Source organism: Manis pentadactyla, chromosome 3 (assembly GCF_030020395.1).
Source record: "Manis pentadactyla isolate mManPen7 chromosome 3, mManPen7.hap1, whole genome shotgun sequence".
Lineage (NCBI taxonomy): Eukaryota > Metazoa > Chordata > Mammalia > Pholidota > Manidae > Manis > Manis pentadactyla.
The window spans coordinates 198,683,786-198,704,483 of NC_080021.1; the positions used below are offsets into that span (position 1 = coordinate 198,683,786).

Here is a 20,698-nt window from a genome sequence, read left to right on the forward strand (position 1 = left end):
TAAATCACCAACTTGTTCACCCACTTTCTAGAGGATGATATCCTCTTAAAAGGGAAAAATATAGAACTAGTTTAAATTTTCAGAATCCTCTGAGCATTAAGTGATTTAAGGTTCTTGTGTCTATTTACCCTCCTGAAGCTTCTGACCTGCAGAACGGTCTCTGTCAACCTCTGTTTTCCTCCGCCATCCACTAGAAATCCGTGGACTCAACATCGAACTTGTTCTCCCTGTTTCCTCTTAAGCTCTCTGCCCCCACAAACACCCCGCTTCCACCAACGACTCCTTCTCTGACTCAGTCATTTCCTGAATCCTCTGGCTGCTCCCTTCTCTCCATGCAACCATGAGTTTCACAGTCTGCCCCCAGGAGCTCGGCCAGCAGAGCTGGCAGGGATTACTGCCAGGTGGGGGGATGCACTGGGGGAGGGCCGAATAGCGGCAGCAGCAGGAATGAGGGCTTACAGGATGGGCACACACAGATTTTTAAAAGACATCCTTCCCAGCAACCCCTGGGGAAGTGGAGGAAAAAAATGCCGTTTCCATGGCAGCCCATGAAGTTCCCAAGATGTGAGTCACCCTCACCCCTCTGATTAATCTGGCTGGCCAGCTGGGGGATCCCCTCCCTGTCCGCTGGGCTGGGCGCTGGTCCTGAAGCTGCATATGAAGGTAGCCTTCCTTATCTGAAGGGCCCTTAACTTTCCTCAAGTAACTAAGTGCTTCCACTAGAACTTCTAGATGAAATGATCCCCCCAAATTTAGAGATACATACATGCAAGGATACTCTGCATCTGTTTGCTCATCTGGAGACCCAGAGGGCCCATGGGCACAGCAAGCAGCAGCCATTAACTCTCCTCCCCAGATGGGTTCCAATGAAATCTAAGTCAGTGTCCCTGCTAGAGGCACCGCAGGTGGATGGGATTTGGGGAACAACGTAGGGGAGAGACTAAGGGGGTTCAGTCTAGATAGAAGGAACAATACTATGACTAAGTCAGCAAGAGAAACATTTCCAGAGTATAGATACAAACTAAAGAATGTTGAAAGCTTGCATTCTATTTTCAACTCAGCCACTAAGAAGAAAGGACCCCTTCCTTCACCCCAGGCTTTAGGTCTTCATCTGCTGGATAAGGTCACCTACCTCAGGGGGAGGAGGTGCCGCCCTGAGGACTGCCTCCACTGACCATTCAGCGAAGGCAGGGCAGGATCTGACACCCAGGAGATCCGCTAACCAGATCCGCTGAGTCTGTCAAAAGATACACAGCTCCAAGGGGTCAACTGCCACCCGAACACACCTGAGAGGTGTTTGGCACTGGGAGGTGGAGAGGGCCACCTGCAGGCCTGACAAAGATGTAAGCCACGACACAGCCCTCAACAGGTTTCTACTGATTCACGTAAAACTAACAAAGGGCCCTGTGTTTGGAGAAGAACAAATGAAGATGATCCCTTTCCACAATTTGGAGAGCTGACTGAAAGTTCCCAGTGGGGTGGGGGGGGGGCGCGGTTAGGCAGGAACCTTGCACGGGACAGAGCCTGTCTCCGAACAGGTGCTTGTGAAATATTCGTGGGAAAAAGAAATCAGCATGTAGAAGAGACAAGTTTCTCCTGCTGTAGAGGGTGGCCTGGACCCAGGAGAGGGATGGGTCATTTCAACCTAGAGTTACTGTGAATCTGAGGCTGCTCCCGCAAGGGTGAGTTCCGCATTACTGGGGGTGTGCAGACAGAGGCCCAAAGGCCTGCTTGTTGCAGAAGGGATGTCTCCCTCCCTTGAGTGGGAGGATGTGCTGAATTACAAAAATTTGAGTTCTGTGACCTCCAAACAGTCACCAGGTTCTGGCAATCCTTTCCTCAATATGTCCCTGTTACTAAGTGTTCCTCCATCCCTGTCTTTCACTGCCATGCCCCCAGTCTCTGGGCAGGATGTCTGCAGTCACTTCCTCAAGGGCTACACCTTTCCTTCCATCAGTACGGAAGTCCTTCAGCCTCCCCCAGGCTTCCCTTCTGTTCATGGACAGTATCTGTGTAGATGCTGCTACGGCTACATGCCTCCTGCTTAAAAACCCTCAATGGCTTTCCTCTGCCTGCTGGATACAAGGTATGTGTCCAGGTTTGACATGAAGGGCCCTTTATCTCCTCTAAGCTCCCAACATGTGGTTTTTCAATGGGGACAGTGGGGGTGGGGAAGGTGTCTTCTCACTGCCCAGAGGATGCATCTCCTTTCTCTACCAACCTCAATCCTGGCTCATCACAGCAGTTCACAAGGACTTTTCTGGCCTGCCCTGGCATCTCCTGCTCCTAAAACCTTATGAGAACTATGATCTCCACAGCCCGTATTGGTCCCAATTGCTTTGTGGGCTCCAGTCTCACGGGCACAACCAGACTGCAAGCTCCCTCCTGGAAGCCTGCCAGGGGCTTCTGAAGACCCTCCTCAGGAGAACTAAACTGAAAGAGGGAAGGGGAGATGAGGAGAACAGGAGTAAGATGCGGCTGCTTCCACCAGTTCACTTGCTGCAGGTTCTACCAAAAAGCAAAACAAGCTCAGAATCTGGAGGAGGGAGACCACTAGCTTGGAATTTCTCTCCCTTCCTGAGCCATTTCCAGATACTTCCCAGCCACCAGGATGGCTGACACGCACAAAGTGCTGAATCACGGGCAGATGATCATGTCTTTGGGCAAAGCTTCCCAGAGAGAAAATGAATCATCCAAGATACTGAGGGGCTCGGAAACAGACCTAAATTAGGCCCCATCTGTTTTCCTGAATGAAGCCAGTTTTACATTCTGGGTTTCTCTCCTCCCCTTTAAATTTCTCAGGTCTTTACCAGAAAGATAACTGTATCTTTTTGTAATAAAATTGAAACAACATGAAGTGTAGTTTATCAATTCTTAGCTTCCCTAAATCAAGACCAAGTTAAGAACAGATGTCTAAAGCATAATGTTGCACAAAATGATGCTTTCAACACACATCCTTGTTTACACTTAATATTGTTACCAGAAATGCATGCTCATTAGATTAAAACCAGGAGTTTTAGAAGTCTAGCAGCAAACAGGAAAAGAATGCAAAATTATCATTACCTTCCTTCACAAATATCCATCTTCAGTTGTAAGAAATACAAATGCCTAGGAAACAATTGTTTTCATTAATTTGTAACACTCAAAATAAGAAATTTAAAATTACATAAAAATGGAAATAAAATCTGATGAGTCAAGGACAAGACCTGTACATTTGAAAAATACATAAAACCACATTTTTGTGTAGAGTGTCAGGACTATTTTGCACATCGCAAAGCTCCCTTCAGTGGCACTAGCTCATGTGGCTGCCTAAGTCTCAGCTGGCAGGGGTAATTTCCAGCCAGCCCCATGCCAGCACATGCTGTCCTAGAGACGGCCGAGCAGGATGGACGGGGTAGAAGCAGCCGGCACCACTGCCAGTGAGTGCCCCCGCCCCCCGCCAGGACCTTCCCAATCAAATTTGGGGTATCTGAGAGCACCGGTTCCCACAGGCGTTCTGCACAGCCAGCCCCCACACTGGGGGGCCGCTGTTCTGAACACGACATCTGCACACCCACATTCCCTCTGTGTGAAGTTGCTGAGAGGAGGTGGGTCTGTGAAGACACTTCCTTGGCTGGGGTGCAAACACCCAGCTGGATCTTCTCCTGTGTCCCAGGAACTGTGGGTGCTCGAGCAAAACCGTAAACATCAGTCAGCTGCAGGCTGCCGGGACCTCCAAGCTGAATTCTGCACTGGTCTGTGAGCTACCAGCAGTGTCACTTAAAACCCGAGACCTGACTTGTGGGCAGAGCTCAGGAAGTCATCACTAGCCCTTCATCCTCCATCCAGGGAGTGGGGAGAAGGCAACAAAACAGCGCTGTGCGAGCTGGGAAAGGCCATGGAAAGCTTTATATTTAGGGATGCGGCATACATGTGACACTTGGCCGCTAGCTCCCACTCTTTTTTAAAGCCTGGATTCAAATGGGATAGACATTCCAGTGTCTGGCCAAGATGGCAAAAGGGAAACTTCTTGAAATACAATACAGACACAGAAGAGTTCAGGGGCAGGAGAGTGATAATTTTGGGAACTTAAACAAGTAAGTTTCATTTATCTCTTCAAGTTTTTATCTTTAAAGATCAAGGCCCTGGTATTCTGAGATGTGAATGCTTCACATGGTATAACCCTTCCTATTTGCACGGTTCTGGGCTGTGTGCATAACTTCATAACTTACCACCTCATTTCAGCTTCGTAACGACTCTGTGAGGTAGGTACCACTACCTCCATTTTCACAGATAAAGAAATAGACATTAAATAAGTTATGTGGGACCAGTTATATCTTGTTATCTTGTTTCAATCTGGACACTCATGCTATGAAAACACCCGACTATGTCAAAAATTTCTTATACATCTAATGATTAAAAAAAAAAAAGCTTAGGGTCAATTTCCTAACTCTGATACGATCACTTTGACTATAATCACCACCAACTACCCTTAATGTGTTGAAGATCAGCATTGAGAGACGGTGTAACACACGTTTGCTAATTCATGCTTATCCCATATTGGAATCTCCATCTTTTCTGCTGAGGAGAACCTAATCAGTCCTTTCTAGTTTGCTTCTACGTTTATCCAAGCTGATATTCAACCAGAATTAAGAGTTCTCTCCTCCGACAATGCTACTCAGAGAAGGGAGAGAATTACAGATAATCCAATGGTAAATCTGGGCTTTCACTGACAAGCCCAGCTAATCAGTATATCTTCTCAGGAACATAAATGAGGATATGAAGTTGGAGATTATCACTTATCAAATGCCATCTTATCATATATTCAAAGTTTCTGAGTCAACCCTGTGACATCGTACTGAGATTAGGACATTGGAATGAGGCCTACACTTAGGAGACCTAGCAATGTTGAAGAAGACTAATTTTGAGACTGCTGGTGAATGATACTCTGCTTAGAATGATCTCAAGTTATCAAGAACTGCAGTTGGGGAGGCTCACAAGCAAGGAGACATTTATTTAATCATTAGAATAAAGTCATTTAGAAGATGCTTGGTATGCCTGACTTCAGAAATATAATGATCACTGTAGAGTGTACCCCATCCATGACCTCAACTCCAGAAAAAAGCACTGAATGCCTCCCTGCCTAGATCCTTAGAAAACAATGAGAAAACAACGAAGGGTACCTCTGTACTCCTTTTGGCTCTTCAGAGCTGCATTTCTCCAGTTCTTTCTTTGGAGAGCCCTAGCATGCCCACTGGCTGCCACAAACCTATGGCTCTAGCAGGCCAGGTGGAGACAGGGCACTGGGTGACAATTACTGACTTAGGCAGTACAATTTACACTTGGGGTTGGAACCCATTCACTGGCAGGAAAATGAACTCGAGGCCACCACTGGCATTTTAAAGGAAGGAAATAGAATAGAACAGAAAACTTTAGAGTGCTTTGCACTTACTATTGTTTTATGAAATGCTTGCTTCAGTAATTTACATATATCTGTGTTCTGCATTATAAAGCAAAATATATTTTTTCTGTGGGGTTGTGATTTAAGAAACCCACTGGTTAAAACACACACATATAACCCATTGTGACATTTTTAGAGCATCCCTTGAACGGAACTAGATATTGAGTAGTGGCCTGGGGAAACCTTGGGAGGGTCATTTCAAACACAAATTCTTAAAGATTACATCACCACTTTGTGTCCACTGGCTTATGAACTGACCTACACTACCCCTTAGTCCATCAGCATAAACAGCTGTACGGGAGAAATCTCAAAGTACCAGGTGTACTTCCCGTGGTTACCCAGCGAGTCACGCCTGACATCTCTTACGCTGGCTTAAAATTTAACTTAACAATAAACACAGTCCAATTTCCAATGTCTGCTCTTGTAGAGGGAAGAAGTGCAAAACAGAGAAGGCAAAACAGAGTAATAGACTAATATTTGGCCTTTCAACATATAAACAAAAAAAGGAAAAAGCAATACAGCACTCTAGTTTGAGTTAATGTCACCCTCTTGGTGATGGTCTCATGGCCACAGTGAGCACACAATAGGATTCAATACTCCTGGGCATCCATTGCTCTTTTCTGGTGGAAGACTTTCCCTCTCTAAGAAAAATAATCGTTTCAATAATAAAAGGGCTTAATGTTGCCACAGGGGAGGGGAAGCAGAAGCAAGGTTGAATTTGCATGATTTGCATAGTCCCTGTTCAAACTGAGATAACTTTCCTGTGCTTGCCACCTTTATTCCAAATATTGTTCCCGGCCCAGAGAACACAGGCGCTGGTACAAAACCAGGGCCAGGACCTACAACAAGCCCTGAGGGATAAACAACTCCTATCAAGCTCTTCTCTGGTTCACATATTGCCCTCACTGGCTCATTCACTAAGTGGAGAAGCCAGCACAGCTTGCTCTCCCATCTGCCTCTTGGCAACTGAGGATCTGATAGGGAATTCTTCAGTTCGAACCCTGCGGGAGATACCGTGCTATCTGACCTGTAGACGACTGCTTCACAGACTCACCTTCCAAACCCTGCCTGCATTAGTAGAAAATGACTTTGTGTTCCTTGGGCACAAGTGCTCAACAGGCAGGAGGGGCTGGGATGGTGAGGGAGGCAGGAGGCGGCGGGCGGAAGTATGCTGGGAAATGCACCACATCAAGAGGAAAGAGAAATAGATCCACGACTGAAAACAAATTAGCTGATCAAAATTTCAATATGTGTGCCCCCAATTTTCACTCGGGTCATAATTGTTGGTACAGTTATACCCAAATGAAGTACTTGGCCACCGTGGTAAAATAAAGAGTACATTTTTCGTGGTTACTCATTTTTATATACTAAATAGAAAACTTTAAAAAATGTTATTACCTGGTTTGTTCTTGCTGCAGTGTGTTGGGATCAGGTATAAAAAATCTTACTCGAAAATGCAGGGTACATGGGAAACCTCCTACAACATTTTTCAAAAACAAATTAAATTTTCCCTTTAAAAAAGTCAATGTATGTAAGCTGCTCTCCCATAAGTGATGCATTTTTCACTAGACCACAGATTTTTCCATCAATAAAAGGACTAATTTCAAAAAAGGAGTGCGTAAGTTAATCACTGCTCAGAAATCTCCCAGTCTACAGAAAGTAAAATATTTTTGCAACATCAGCATAGAATGAGGTATTACCTACTTCTATCATGTGTTTAACTTAGGGCTGTGTTCAAATAATGCACTCCATTATTTGTATTAGGAACTTTAAAAATCCTTAAATCAGCAGTTTACACAAAATTCACAAAGCGATAATCTTGCATACACTTTTCAACTTTATACTTTTCAAACATTTTCACGTACATTCTACAATTGAAATGCCCTCATGACTGAGTAGGCTAGGCTGCTACTGATAGAACTGTTTTACCAACAGGCTTAGAGATGTGACTTGTCTTAGGGTCACACAACTGATGACAAAACCAGAATTATGGCACTGGGGTTTTTGATTTTGCTAGCCCACATTTCAAAATTATTTTTATACTGGAAAATAGTTTGTGCTTTTAATGCAAAGTGAATTCCAGAAGTGTTTAATAAACTAACAAATATTACACAAATAACATACTCAATTATCAAACGTACTCAATTATGGTTTTATGCAACAATACCAGGAGTCAGTTCACTTGTATGGATAAAATTAGCCCATTTATTTTGCTAGATATGGTACTGGGAGAAGATCAGTTGTGTTGCTAAGATCCCATACCCTTTTTTGTGTCAATTTCACCCCTTCACTGTAGGTATTCACTGGCCCTATCTATGTGCTCAGCACTTTCTTGCACTCTGAAACTCAAGCCTTTTCCACCTGCTCCCCTCACAGATCCTGCTACTGATTTCTCTACCCCCTTTCCTTAGTATCTTTCATCTTTATCCCTGGCTTGTGTCAGATCTGAATGGTGTGTGTGTGCATCTATGAATGTACCTCTGCACAGATGCCACGGCGTACAGTGGGTGGGGCTGTAACTAGGTGCTGGCTGAACACAAGCACCTCAGGGACCTAAGTCTTCCCACTGCCATGGGAAGCCCTTTGAGCTCCCCTCCCCACCTCTATAACCTGTCACTGCATGGCTCAGGCAGGCCTCCTCATGTTTCTCATCCTCTGTGCATCTCAAGCATCCTACCACGTGGTCTGAACTACCCTAGAAATGTCTCTCCCCTTGTCTACATCACCACATGTGGCTGTGAGATCCTTGAGGGCAGGGTCCAAATGGACCCAATTCCTAGAGCTTAACCCAGGGCCTTGCCAAAGTCTGAGCTTGGGACACATTTATTGAATGAATGAGTTGGTGAGAAAGTGAATGTCAATACCTCTCCGTGCCTGTGTGCAGTCAGTCCTCTGTGACTGGAGGCAGGTGTTTATCTGCACAACGGCTCTGTGGCTCCCTGTGGGTACTTCCAAATGCTAAGGACACAAGTCAGGGGAGGTAAGGACTCTTGAAGTCCTGGCCCCAGGACAGAGCAGCGGTGGGATCAGAGCCATGGCTACTTGTCCTACTCCTTCCCATGCAGGTGCCGGGGGGAGCGGGGGGAGAGTGGCGTATGTGTGCACTCACTTGTGTGTACAAGTCCACCTGCCCTTCACCTTTAACCATTCACTGGCCACCTCCTGTGTGGGGGACACTTCAAGGAATGCAGAGAGGACATGACAAGGACCCTCACCTCAAAGAGCCTGCAGTTTTGCAAGGAAGATAAAGGCAGATAACTGTGAGATGAAGGGGTGTTCTGTGGCATGAAGCAGACAGTGATAAACCTAAGGGAGGGCAGTGGGGGTCCTGGCTTCTAGTGAGTGAGGACACAGGATCTGAGCAGCTTTGAAGAACAGCAAGATTTGGATACAGGGAAGCAGGACGGAAAAGCATTCTCACCAGAAGGAACAGACTGAGGGGAGGCATAGAGGACTGTGTTCAGTCCAGCCGGTCAGCCAGTTTGTCTGACTTGGGCATAAAGGGACACAGAGGGCACAATGCTGGGAAACCAGGCTGAGGACAGGGCCGGGAAGACGGTGGCCTGAGGCATGGTGTGAAAGCCCACCAAACTGGAATCAGCCTGCAGCAGTGGGCTCACTCGTGGCTGGTGAGCTGGGTGCTGTGTTTGTGACATAAGCCACCTATGCCTCGGTGTCCAGTGAGTGGAACTGTGCTGCTGAAGACTACTACTAAGGGTGTGTGTGTCTTCCCCATCCTGGCTCTCCCACTGGGCTAAGGAAGGCCATGCTCCTCCCCTTATAAAAAGAAAGTAGGTTCCCTGCCCTTGGCTGCCTGCCTTCACTTTCCCCCTTTTCACTCACAGCTTGGGGGGACCCTTGTGGGCAGATCTGGGAGCCCCTCTGTGCACTCAGAAGTCAGACAGGGAGAAGTTGGCTCCCTCACATCATCTGGACCCCCTGGAATCCAGGTACCAGATGTTGTAGGCACACTGATGATCAGAGGGGGAGAAACAGGCTGTGATAAACTAACACTCAGTGTTCAGCTGAAACGAGAAGGTCACACCCACCTTTTAACTGCTTTCTGATGGGTTTGCTTGATTCCAGCCATCTCTGTTGGGTAAGAAAACATAAGGTATAAAACCAGACCATGTAGGAGCCCAGTATGTCATAAAGGGACAGCACTCACGGGCGAGTCCACGGGGTCTTCTCCGTGCTGCAAACCAAAGAACTCTCTCTCGGTCACACCCAAGTGGCTGTACACCATATCCAGAAGAACTTGACCAGTATCTTGCTTCTAGAAAAAAAAATTGTCAAGTGGGCAAAGTTTTAATACAAATGAAGAATTGGTGGTTGAAAGACTTTACTATAGTCAAAAAAGAGTTAAAATATTCAGAGAGATTTTATACAAACTCATATGCTACAATAGGAAATGCTTTAATCAGTTTCAAGTTAAGAAGTCACATGGTGTATATGGGAAGCAGGCTAAGAAAAAAACACATATATGCAATTTAAGATAGTATTGTTTAATTTTCTAAAATTTCTTCCTTCTCCTTAGTGGAGAGTCCCAAACGATGTCTAAATAGGAAAACTCAGATAACTACAATTAGAGTCAAGTCTCAGTGACCTACCCATGGATCGTCCACAGCAAAATGCTAATCCTTTGTCAGTTTTTCTGTTGGCACCTCAGGAGCCATGGAAGTGTGTACAGGGAAGAAAACTCTAACAGCATGACGGAAGATGGCTAAGAATACTCAAGTGCCATCCAGAACACCCTCAAAGTGATCTGGCATGCGACACCCTGGGGGATTATCTGCCTCACTGCTCCTCATCTTCTGAGGTGAGAAGCCAGTGGGCACACCAACCAGACTTCACATCCAGAGCAGGACCCAGCCACCTCCACCACTCAGTGTTTACAGAGCAGCACGGTGCTGGGCACGGGAAGCATCCTTTCCCTGCCCTCCCAGAGAGGCCGGCCATGGAAACAGTGACATTCATCCTGTCCAGTATCTATGCTGCACAACTCGCCTAGTTATCAGGGTGCGTACCAAATGCCGTCAAGTGCTCTGAAACGCTCAGAAAGCAGTGAATAGACAAGACGGACAAATGGTCAGTTCAACCTGGGGACAAGTGGAAGCAAGCCTGACCTGGGTCTGGGAGGGTGACAGAGCTGGGTGCTGCCCTTCTCCTCTCTGGAGTTAAAAAAAGGCATTTCAAGCAGAGAGCTGGGCACAAAGGCCCAGGGGTAGGAAACAGCATGGTGCATTTGGGAAATTGCGAATTCCACTTTAACAGGCAGACCTCTCAGGAATCCTTTGAACCAAACCATTTAACTTAAGGACAATATGAGTCAGAAATAGGCTGTCTAGAATAAGCAAAGGCAGCTCTTTTTTGAGTGCCCAAGAACAGATAATGTACCTGCAAACGGGTCACAGCGACCCGGAGGAGGATTAGGTAACTGTCAGGCCCCCTCCTGCAGCTGCCCCTGTGGCGAGGCCCCATATTTGGTCTGAAGTGTGGGAACATGAGACACGCCCATTTCCTAAATACATCCCCCTTTCCTGCCCGAGGGTCCTGCACCTGCTGCTTCCTCCGCCCAGACACCTGACATCACAAGGGAATCATGATGGTGTAGAAAAGAGGGCACAGTCTACATGTCCCAAATAATGAAACGGCCTCCCCATAAATTATGGGAGACTCTATTAGTGAGTCAAAGAGCTATGTGCTCCCCTTGTGAAATTATCATTTACGATTTTGCATTATATTTAATATATATTATTAATAACAACTATAATCTATTGGACATCTACAAGGAGCCAGACATGACACTACGTGCAGTTTTTAGACGTGATCTCTCATCTGTGTGGCAACTTTGCAGAGTCATCATGACCATCCCCTTTGCCCAGGAGCAGACAGAGGGCCCAGCAGGCTGTGTGCCTTGTGCTATCGGCTGTCGGATGGTCTGCCCGCCTGACTCAGGTCTCCTTGACGCCAAACCTGGCTTGTGCCCCCACGACACTGCACCCCTCTCCTCTGGAGTGCGACATTCTTCCCGTCCAGTATCTATCCTGCACAACTCGCCTAGTTCTCAGAAGGATTTGAAATATAATAAAGGACACACTTACATTAAGAACAAGCCTCCCAAGCCCAGTCCCACCCCACAAGAGGTCATCTTTGCTACACCAGGTCGCTGTCAGCGACTGCCTTGCTCTCTGGCTGGCTGAGAACAACTGATGTCCAGGGCAGCTTCCCTGATGCCTGCTCCTGATCCCGGGACAGTCTGGGCTGAAGAGTCTGCACGAGACAGTGCAAACAATCCCCGTGAGTAGAAAGACACAAAGCAACAGAGATCTAAGCTGCCACTAGGCCCTCAAATTCAAGCCCAATGGGAGTCAGCTCTGACGGGTCAAGCTTTGAGCTTGGGGAAGCAGCACTGGCCACGTGGTGACAACAATGGTGCTCACAGCTGGGAATGACAGGTGCACGCTGAGTGCCGGGGAGGCCGTATGGGGTCATCACTCCCGGGAGGTGCTGTCCTCCTCCTTACTCACAGGGCCCAACACTCCTTAAAACCCGTTCTAGCTGGGATTTTCAGACACGCGCTCTCCACCTCCTCCCTCCCTGGACAGCCCTCCTCTTTGTCCCTTAGCGAATGTTCCTCACATCTCCAACCCTGTTCTGCCTTCTGTCTACTCACTTCTCAGGTGAACTCATCCAGATTCACAGGTAGAAACACATCTCTACTCTGGTAAAACTCCTATTTATATCTCAGACCGGATGCTTCCCTTAAACTATTTGCTCATCTAATGCCACTTTTACGTAGATAAGGAACAGGCATCTGAAACTCAGCGTGTCTGAAACAGAACTGGGTACTTCTGCCGCCAAGCCCGCTCCGCTTGCAGCCTTTGCATCCCACCAACGGCCGCTCCATCTTGCCGGCTGCTCTGACTGAAAACCCTGGGGGGTCACCTAAGGCCTCTTGCACATCCCAAATCCTGTCTACCAGCAAATCCCAGCAGCCCCACCTTCAAAATATTTCCACACTCGGCTTCTTCTCAGCCACCTCCACACCACCACCCTCTCCGATCCTCCTCTTCTCCCCGCCAGACTGTTATAATAGTCTCTCAGCCTACTGCTGACAGCACCTAGGGTGATACTTGATGCAGATCACGTCAGGTCTCTGCCCAAACCTATGTGCTTTCTGTCTCACTCAGAATAAAGCCAGTGGCCTGAGGAGGGTCCACAAGGCTCTACACAGCCCCGCACCCCCACCCCAATGCCTATTCGCCCTCTGACCTTCTCTCTTGCTATTCTCCCCTTTGCTCATTCTACCCCAGACACACTGGCTTGCATACTGTTCTGCAAACACACTAAGCGGGATCCTTTCTCAGGGCCTTTGCACTGCTATTTCTTTTACCTATGTGCTTCCTCCAGAGAACCATATGCTTTCTTCCCTCACTTCCTTTAGGTGTGGTCTTCCTGATCACCTCTCTAAAATGACCACCTTATCCCTTTGCCTAGCCTGACACTCTCTACCCTCCTTATCCCACTTTGTTTTTCTTCTACGCACATAATACCACCATCAACATAGCACAGATTTATTTATGGCCCATTTCCTCCCACCGGAATGTAAGCTTTAAAAGGGCAGAGATTTTGCCCTGGTTTGTTCGCTGCTGTATTCTTTGTACCCAGAACAAAGCCTGGCACAGAGCAGATGCTGAGGACACATTTATTGAAAAAATATTCGTGTTCTTGTCAGGAAGAAGATACGCAGCTGAGGAACAGCTCCAAAACTAACAACATACATTCTCACAAAGGATCCAGACGTATACCAAGCTGTCAGTCTACAGCTCTGGAAACGACATTTGTGACCTTTATAGAACACCAGCCAAGCTATAATTAAAAAAAAAAAAACTGCCTTTTCCTCTTGCCTGCTTAGCTATCAAGGTCCTAAGGTCAGTAGGAAGCATACTTATGGGTTGGGTGGAAGACCCAGGGGTTGGTTTACCCTTTAATTTCTTGATGGCCTTTTAATCATCCCAGATTGTTCTCCAGCCCCTACCCTCTCTTTCTGACATCTTTCCTTGCACACTAAACTTTCCAAGTGGGGGCAAATCCTGGCAGCCAGCCCAGGGCTGGAGTTAACCCCTTTAGGACTGGCCAGAGGACAGGAGAGAGAGGCAGTCATAGGCCTAGGTGGTGACTGGGGTGGGGTGGGGCAGCACGGACTACTGCTGGTCAAGCATTTTATGGCTGACCTGAGACTGAACACCTTGTTTCCAGCCCTGCTTCTGCTGTGGGCTTGAGGTGCGAGACCAGCCAAGCCGTCCTCAAGCCTGCCATCTGTCCTGCTAACTGTCTCACTGCCGTCTAGATTCGACTTACCATCACAGACTCACGAGCCCCTGCTACCTGCTGAGCCCTGTGCCAGGTACACACAAAGTAACTCAATTCCTGTCCTCGAAGGGCTCACAGTTTTAAGAGCAATGCACAACCTAGAAATTATAACTATTATTAATGCAATGTGACATGGGCTCTACCTATACAGCATACACAGGGCACCACTAGTGGAGAGCTAGCTCAACAAGTTGATAAAAACGTCACAGAAGAAGTAAAGCCTAAGAGTCATTCAGTCACAAAGAAGAGGGGGAAGACTTTCCAGGTGTGGACAAAAACATGGGCAAAGTTTTTAAGGTTATTTCCAGTCCAATGTCAACTTACAAGATCAGAGATCTCAGGCTTTTATTTTAAAGTAGTTTTTCTTCATTTTATAAGTCAAGAGATGAAAACTATTTCTTAGGGGCACTGATTCAGAAAAAAATTAAATTTGGACAACTTACATTAACTTTAAAGGTCTGTACCAAGCCATCTAAAAAGCGGATGCTGCAGATGACTTCGGATCGAGTTTTCTCTTTGGGTAATTCTGAGGTGCGTATATTATTAATTCTTCCACCCAACGCACGTAACCGGGAGGTCATAACTATCGTTGAATAACCTGTAACAGAAGATACACCTGTTAATTCTGATATGCAAGTTACCAGTTACATGTGAATGTACCTCACAGGCCACTCATCCCTTACCTGTCTGTTTTGACCCTCACAAAACTGAAGAACTCAGAGTTAAGTGTGAAACAGATAACAGACCATGTTTCCATTTGAGTTTTGACTTTTAAACGGCTCTATTATTGCTCAGTTATAACATGTGCATAGAATTATTTGGCTTATCTGTATGTCTTATTATCTCCCTGGTCTAAATCTTCTAATAATTTATATTTCCAAGGCTTTTAATTTTTTGTGTTCTACTCTTTTATATATTTGATAAATTATATCACATTAAGAACTTCTATTCATTAATAGACAATATTTAAGAGAAAAGGCCACCCACAGAAATATTTGCCATATATGTCTGCAAAGAATATGTAAAGAGCTCCTACAACTCAATAAGAGAAATGAACAACGTGGTGGAAGGTGGGAACCGTGTTAGTTGTCAAAGAAATGCAAGTGAGAACCACAAGGTAATAGCACCACATGCCCACCAAAATGGCTACAGCGAAATCTGACAAAACCAAGTGTTGATCAGGGTGTGTAGCAACTGGAATGCTCATGTTGAGAATGTAAATTAATGCAACTACTTTGGAAAATGGTTGGCAGTGTGTACTAAAGCTGAACATATGCAAATTCTGTGACAAAATTCCACTCCTAGGCATATTCCCAACAGAAAAATGTACATTTATACGCTAAAAGACATGCATAAGAATTTTCATAATAGCCCCAAACTGAAAAAGACCCAGATGCCCATCAATAGAAAAGATAATTTGTGGTATAGTTATACCAAGCATGACTACATAGCAAAGGAAACAAATGCATTATGATTACACACAACATGAATGAATTCCTCTAACATTACGTTCAGCAAAAGCAGCCAAACACAACAGATTACCTATAGCATGAGTCCAATTACATGAAGTTCATAAATAGGCAAAACTAATCAATGTTAAGACAAGAAAGTGGTTACCTCTGGATGATGTGACTGGGAAGGGTACACAGGGGCTTTCTAGGGGTGCTTATAATATTCTAACTCCTGAACAGGGTACTAATGACACTGGTGTATTCACTTTATAAAAATTCATCAAGCTCTATACGTATGATTTGTGCACTTTTCTGCATGTTTCAATATCAAGTTTATTTTAAAAATACATGCATGAAGAGGCAATTAGTTTAAAATCTGACCATGGTGTATTCAGGGAATAGCAAGAGATTTTACTAGTGAATGCAACTGTAGGGTGGTAGACAGAAAGACTGAAGAGGTGTACAACTGAGCACATGGTCACATCAAGCAGGTGGAGGACTGAGGGTCTAGGCCTTGGCTTAGGGAATGGAGAAGGCATAAATCTGATGAGGTTGGGTGGAAAAGCAGATAAAGATGAAGGACTTAGGAACAGTTTAATATTCTTTGTTATTAATTCTCTGCAGATTTCCTGTGATGAGCTGGGCCTTTGCATATGACACTCTTTTACCTAGATGGTGCTTTCTTCTCTTTACCTGATTAGCTCCTATTCAGGCCTCAGTGCTCAGTACCGGCATTACTTCCGCAGGGAAGCCTCCCCTGGTGTCCCTACTCACATTTGTGTTGTAGGCTCTCTTCTACCGTGCTCCTGATAATTCCACATTTATGACTGATGATACATTTAATGTCTGCTTCTACCACTAGGAAGCTAAGCTTCACAAGGGTAGGAACTGGGTCTGGTTTTGCTCACTGCACCCCCAGCACCTAGCTTGGGTAGGCAGTCAATAAATACCTGAATGAATCAAGGAATGAAAGGAAAAATGAAGCCAAGACTTAGAGCCTGGAAGAACAGTACACCTGAGAGACAAACTTGGGCTGGTGGAAGCAGGCACAAGAGAAGGCTGGGGAGACAGTGGGGGCTTCAACTAGAGTGCAGTGTGGGGAGGTCCCGCAGACCAGCATGCCTCACGCTGCACTGAGCACACAGTTACTTGAGGTCCTATTAAGACGCTGACTCTGATTCCAGTGGGTCTGAGTGGAGTCGAGAGTCTGCATTTCCCAGTCTCCCAGGAAGTGCCAAAGCTGCTGATCAGGGTCCGCACCGTGATGGGCAGGTCACAGAGAGCTGGAAAAGCTACACCAAAGGTCAGGGCAGGACCGAGATCAGATCTTGGAACTGGTAACAAGGCAGGGATAAGGACAAAGACTGGAGGCCTGAGTCTCAGAACCACAGATGCACAACTTAGCTACAGGAAGCAAAAACACAAAGGAGATGAAATCTGTGTAAAAGATACACCCAGGAGAGAAGGGTACACTTGGTCTCACCCTACTTAAGGAGCTCCAGGCAAATCTCCATCCTTCTGTAGACTGGGACTCTCAAATATTAATAAAAACTCCTGGGACCAGCAGTGGAAAGAAACTTAATCACTTATAAAATTCCACCCACCCCACCACCACCTCCACCTTGCCCTTTCCAATGAAAATGTCATCAGAAGCGGGGATGCATTTTCTGAGCAATACCAAAAGTTATCAAAAGACAACACATGTGTTCCATAATGCTTTTAACCATACTGAATTTAAAATGTCAGATTTATTGTTTAATCCTCATCTAGGAATTTCAAATGGGCTATAATTTTTTTTACAGACACAATAAAACCATTGCAAGCATGGTTCTTAGTGGGAGGTGCACATCAGAAGTCCCTGGGGAGCTTCTAAAAAATATGCCTGGGTTGGCCCCACCCATAAATGGTGATTCAGCATCCTGGAGTGTGGTACAGAATGACAAGGCCTTTGGGAAGCCCTCGAAGGAAAGGACAGACCAAGGCCAGAGGAGTGGGTCTTCAGGAAACGGCAGGGTGTGCGTCAGATGATCGGGCTGAGAATATAGGTTCTGCAAATCTTGATTAGGGCAGACTTGTGAGCCATCCTCAGAGCAGCTGAAACTGAGAGCTGATCACACCATGACTCCAAACAGGAACATACCAAAGGTGATTTCACACAGGAGTCTCCAAATGGAAGTCACATGGGCTGAAATGCCAATTGCAGGCACTGATTTTGAAACTGTTCTTCTCCTGAGCAGCTCTACATAGTTAGAGCCAGCGTGGGTACCAAGGGGACTTATTAACCATGGTTACTGGTAGTCATGTAGCCAGCTAACAAAATAAAGTAGACCAGCAACCAAAGAGACATGATTTCCTCCTCTCATTGATTTCTGTTACACAAAGGGCTTGGAACCTAATGAGAATGTTGTAAACAGGTATTTCATGAAAGCTGCAGACATGTTCTTCCCACAATTGCTCCTAAAGCAAACCTTGATAAGAGCAAGCCTGCTGTTGAATAACCACATAATTGAGCCCTGTGGTGTTTTCAAACTGTCTTGAAGTTACATCTTAAACAATCCAGTCAGGACAATGGATGCTGACTAACTGCCCTGTTTCCTGTACCACAGCAATTGGGGAACTCAGGGTTTCTATGGCTTCCTTTATAAGCCTCTTAATTCCAAACAAAGCCACAACCCAACCAAGAACACACTGGCCTCCCCAGCCACAAATGATTACAGCTGAAGTTGATTTATTTTACAACATGGAAGACAAGCTTGTTCTTTGCATATTTGGAAAAATCAATCAGTTATGGCTTTAGAATCTGTTTTGCACAATAACCACAGAGGTTCTACTGTGACTGTAGTTTGTAATCAAAGATTATACTTGCAAAACACATTATAAAAAGAGGCAATACCTCAATGCAACGTAGGGACCAACATATACTGCTCTTAGGGCAAGCGAGTGTCGAGTGCCTAACGCAATGTGGGACACATACCAGGTACTCAATAAAAGGCATTTTATTAACAATGCTAAGCTTCTAATGCCTTCAGGTGCTGAATGTAGATTCAGGATTTTGTAGGCAATCCTCATTTCAGATACCTTACTGTTTTTAAAATTGTAATCGTTTTAATTTGCTAAGGTTTGCTATGGTTAAAATGCAGTAACAGAGATGTGATATATGTTTGAGCTGCTTCGCAAACCTGATGGACCCAGAAGCAGCAGCACATCGCCTGGGGTGTGGCAATTTGTGGCCTGCGGGGCACCAGAGCCCTGCAGTCAGGGTGGGGAAACAAACCTTCAGCCACTGTACCCCCCTGGGCTCCTCACCTGTGCTACAGCCCAAGGTGGGAAAGAAGTGATTTCAATTTTCTAAGGGTCCACACCCTGATCTGAGGAACACTGCTCTTTCACAATCCCGTGAACAGACAGAAAGCTCACCCTTCTCTATTATAAAAGTTAAAAAGCAGCTCAACTACATTTTGATCATTGTAAAAGGAAGTGCTAAGATTATTTCATACCCTTAAAAAAAAGTAGGAACTTAGACCTTTAACTCTAGATTGCAAATACCAGTTTTTTTTTAAAAAGCCCTGATTTATTAACACCTAATTTTTTTGAGTAAACTACGAAGGAACCATGGGCAGCTCACTGATCAAACTGAACAATCAAGCTGACCTAAGCCAATGCTGCCACCTAGTGGCCACTAGGGGACAACACTTCACCTCCTACCCTTAGGACTTCCTCAAGGGAAACAGGCTCCCTTTTCTTGCTTATCACTCACTACACAGTTCAACTCATTCAAAAAGCCTCTCAATATATAAGGCCTTCTCTGTAGCCTGAATACCTCCCTTTCCCAAAGTCTTCTCCCTTGGTGAAGTCAAGAAAGGTTTTGTTTTGTTTTTGTCTATTCATGAGCCCAACAGATGCGTGATCAGCTGGGGAGGGACAGCTCTGGCACAGAAATAAAACACCCACGTCCAGTCAGACACACTAGACTCATGACTCATCAATTAAGTGTGCTGCTCATCAAATACCAGTATTTCATTATTTCAGATAAAAGTTTTGTTTCTTTCGCGGCTAATACCAATATTGCTTTCTCTTCCTTTTCAAGGTAAACACACAGCAGTTGGACTGCATAGTGGATTAGCCACATCTTGCAGGAGAAAGGGCAACCCAGGCCCTGATAATCACTCACGACTTCCTGCATAGGAAAACATGCACCATACTTTCCAACTGTTGCCTGCACCTTACACAGCACAGCTTTAGTTCTGGCTTGTCTAAACCCAGGCCTAAGTGTTCCTTAAACTCCTCTGCAGTAAGTGGGGTAGTCCCTTCTAAAGATAAAATTTACAAACATCTGGTAGGAATTTATTATTTACCCAGCACTAGATTAAGGTTAGATCAAACTGTAGAAATGTATGCTTAATGATTAAGTTGCTAAAGAAGAAATGAGTTTAAAACAACATTTTCCTGTAACTAGAAACTTCAAAACTTAAGTGTACTTAAGGATTACCTGGGAAGCTTGTTAAATTAGATTCCTGAGGACTACCTGCAGAGGTTCTGATTTAGCAAGGACCCAGGAAATTTCATTTAAAAAAAGATCTTTTTTCTGAACTTATAAAAGAGTTGCAAGGAAAACAGAATTCCTATATACCCACAATGCCCTGGATTCAACTGTTGACATTTTGTGACATATGTGCTCTCTCCTGCACACACATACTCCCCTCCCCATGCTTTGCACTGGACGCTTGAGAGTAAGTTGTAGATATCATGCCTCTTTACCTGTAAATATTTTAGCTTGTCTCTCTCAAGGACATTTCATAACCACAGAACAATTACTGCACTAAGGCAACATTGATAAAGCTCTTATCTAATATATAGACCATACTGAAGTTTTGCAAATTGTTCTGAAAATGTCCTTTCTTTCCTCCTGATCCAGGATCCAAACCAGGACCTTGCCTTGCTTCAGTTGTCATACAGAAGTTGCATTTTTAGTAAGAACCCCCAGGGGACTCTGATGCAGGGGGTCTGAGCACCACACAGTGGAAAACACTCAACCAGATCATCTCCAGGCTTCCCTTAGGTTTTGACCATTTTCGACCATCTGCGCCTACGGCCAGGGCCTTGGTCAGTGCCCAAGTCAGTGCCCTTTGTCAGTTTTCTTGCCTTGATTATAAATCTCTTCCCAGGGCTAAAAAGAGTTTCTGTAGCTTAGCAGCAGTCCCATTCCTAAAGCACTGCTGGAGTAATAGGCTTCCCAATTTGTATGTCAGTGCTGGGATTAACACTGTTAACTGACAGAGGGTAGGAGAGCAACAGGAGAGAGGATTCTGTCACTTGATATTACGTAACCAGATGTCTTGGCTTGTTGACTCAAATCAGTTCACATCTTTCGCAGACAAACCAGTTAAGAAATTTTCCTTCGTTACCAGTGGTAGCTCAGATTCACCCATTT

At 45.3% G+C, this 20,698-nt stretch overlaps 1 protein-coding gene across 7 annotated transcripts in view; it reads right to left on the bottom strand.

The window, feature by feature from the left end:
* PTPN3 (protein tyrosine phosphatase non-receptor type 3) overlaps positions 1 to 20,698 on the bottom strand; it is a 119,620-nt gene that overhangs the window by 48,953 nt on the left and 49,969 nt on the right. For 5 of the 7 annotated variants that reach the window (XM_036903331.2, XM_036903330.2, XM_036903328.2 and 2 more), the window contains exons 2-6: positions 14,260 to 14,414; positions 9,609 to 9,716; positions 9,490 to 9,532; positions 6,839 to 6,917; positions 3,064 to 3,108 (exon numbers count right to left, since the gene is read on the bottom strand). In XM_036903331.2, the coding sequence (XP_036759226.2) occupies positions 3,064 to 3,108; positions 6,839 to 6,917; positions 9,490 to 9,532; positions 9,609 to 9,716; positions 14,260 to 14,414 (430 nt within the window). Of the gene's footprint in view, positions 1 to 3,063; positions 3,109 to 6,838; positions 6,918 to 9,489; positions 9,533 to 9,608; positions 9,717 to 14,259; positions 14,415 to 16,282; positions 16,304 to 20,698 lie in introns of those variants that run through there. The other 2 variants (XM_036903332.2, XM_057498914.1) reach the window with 2 other exon arrangements.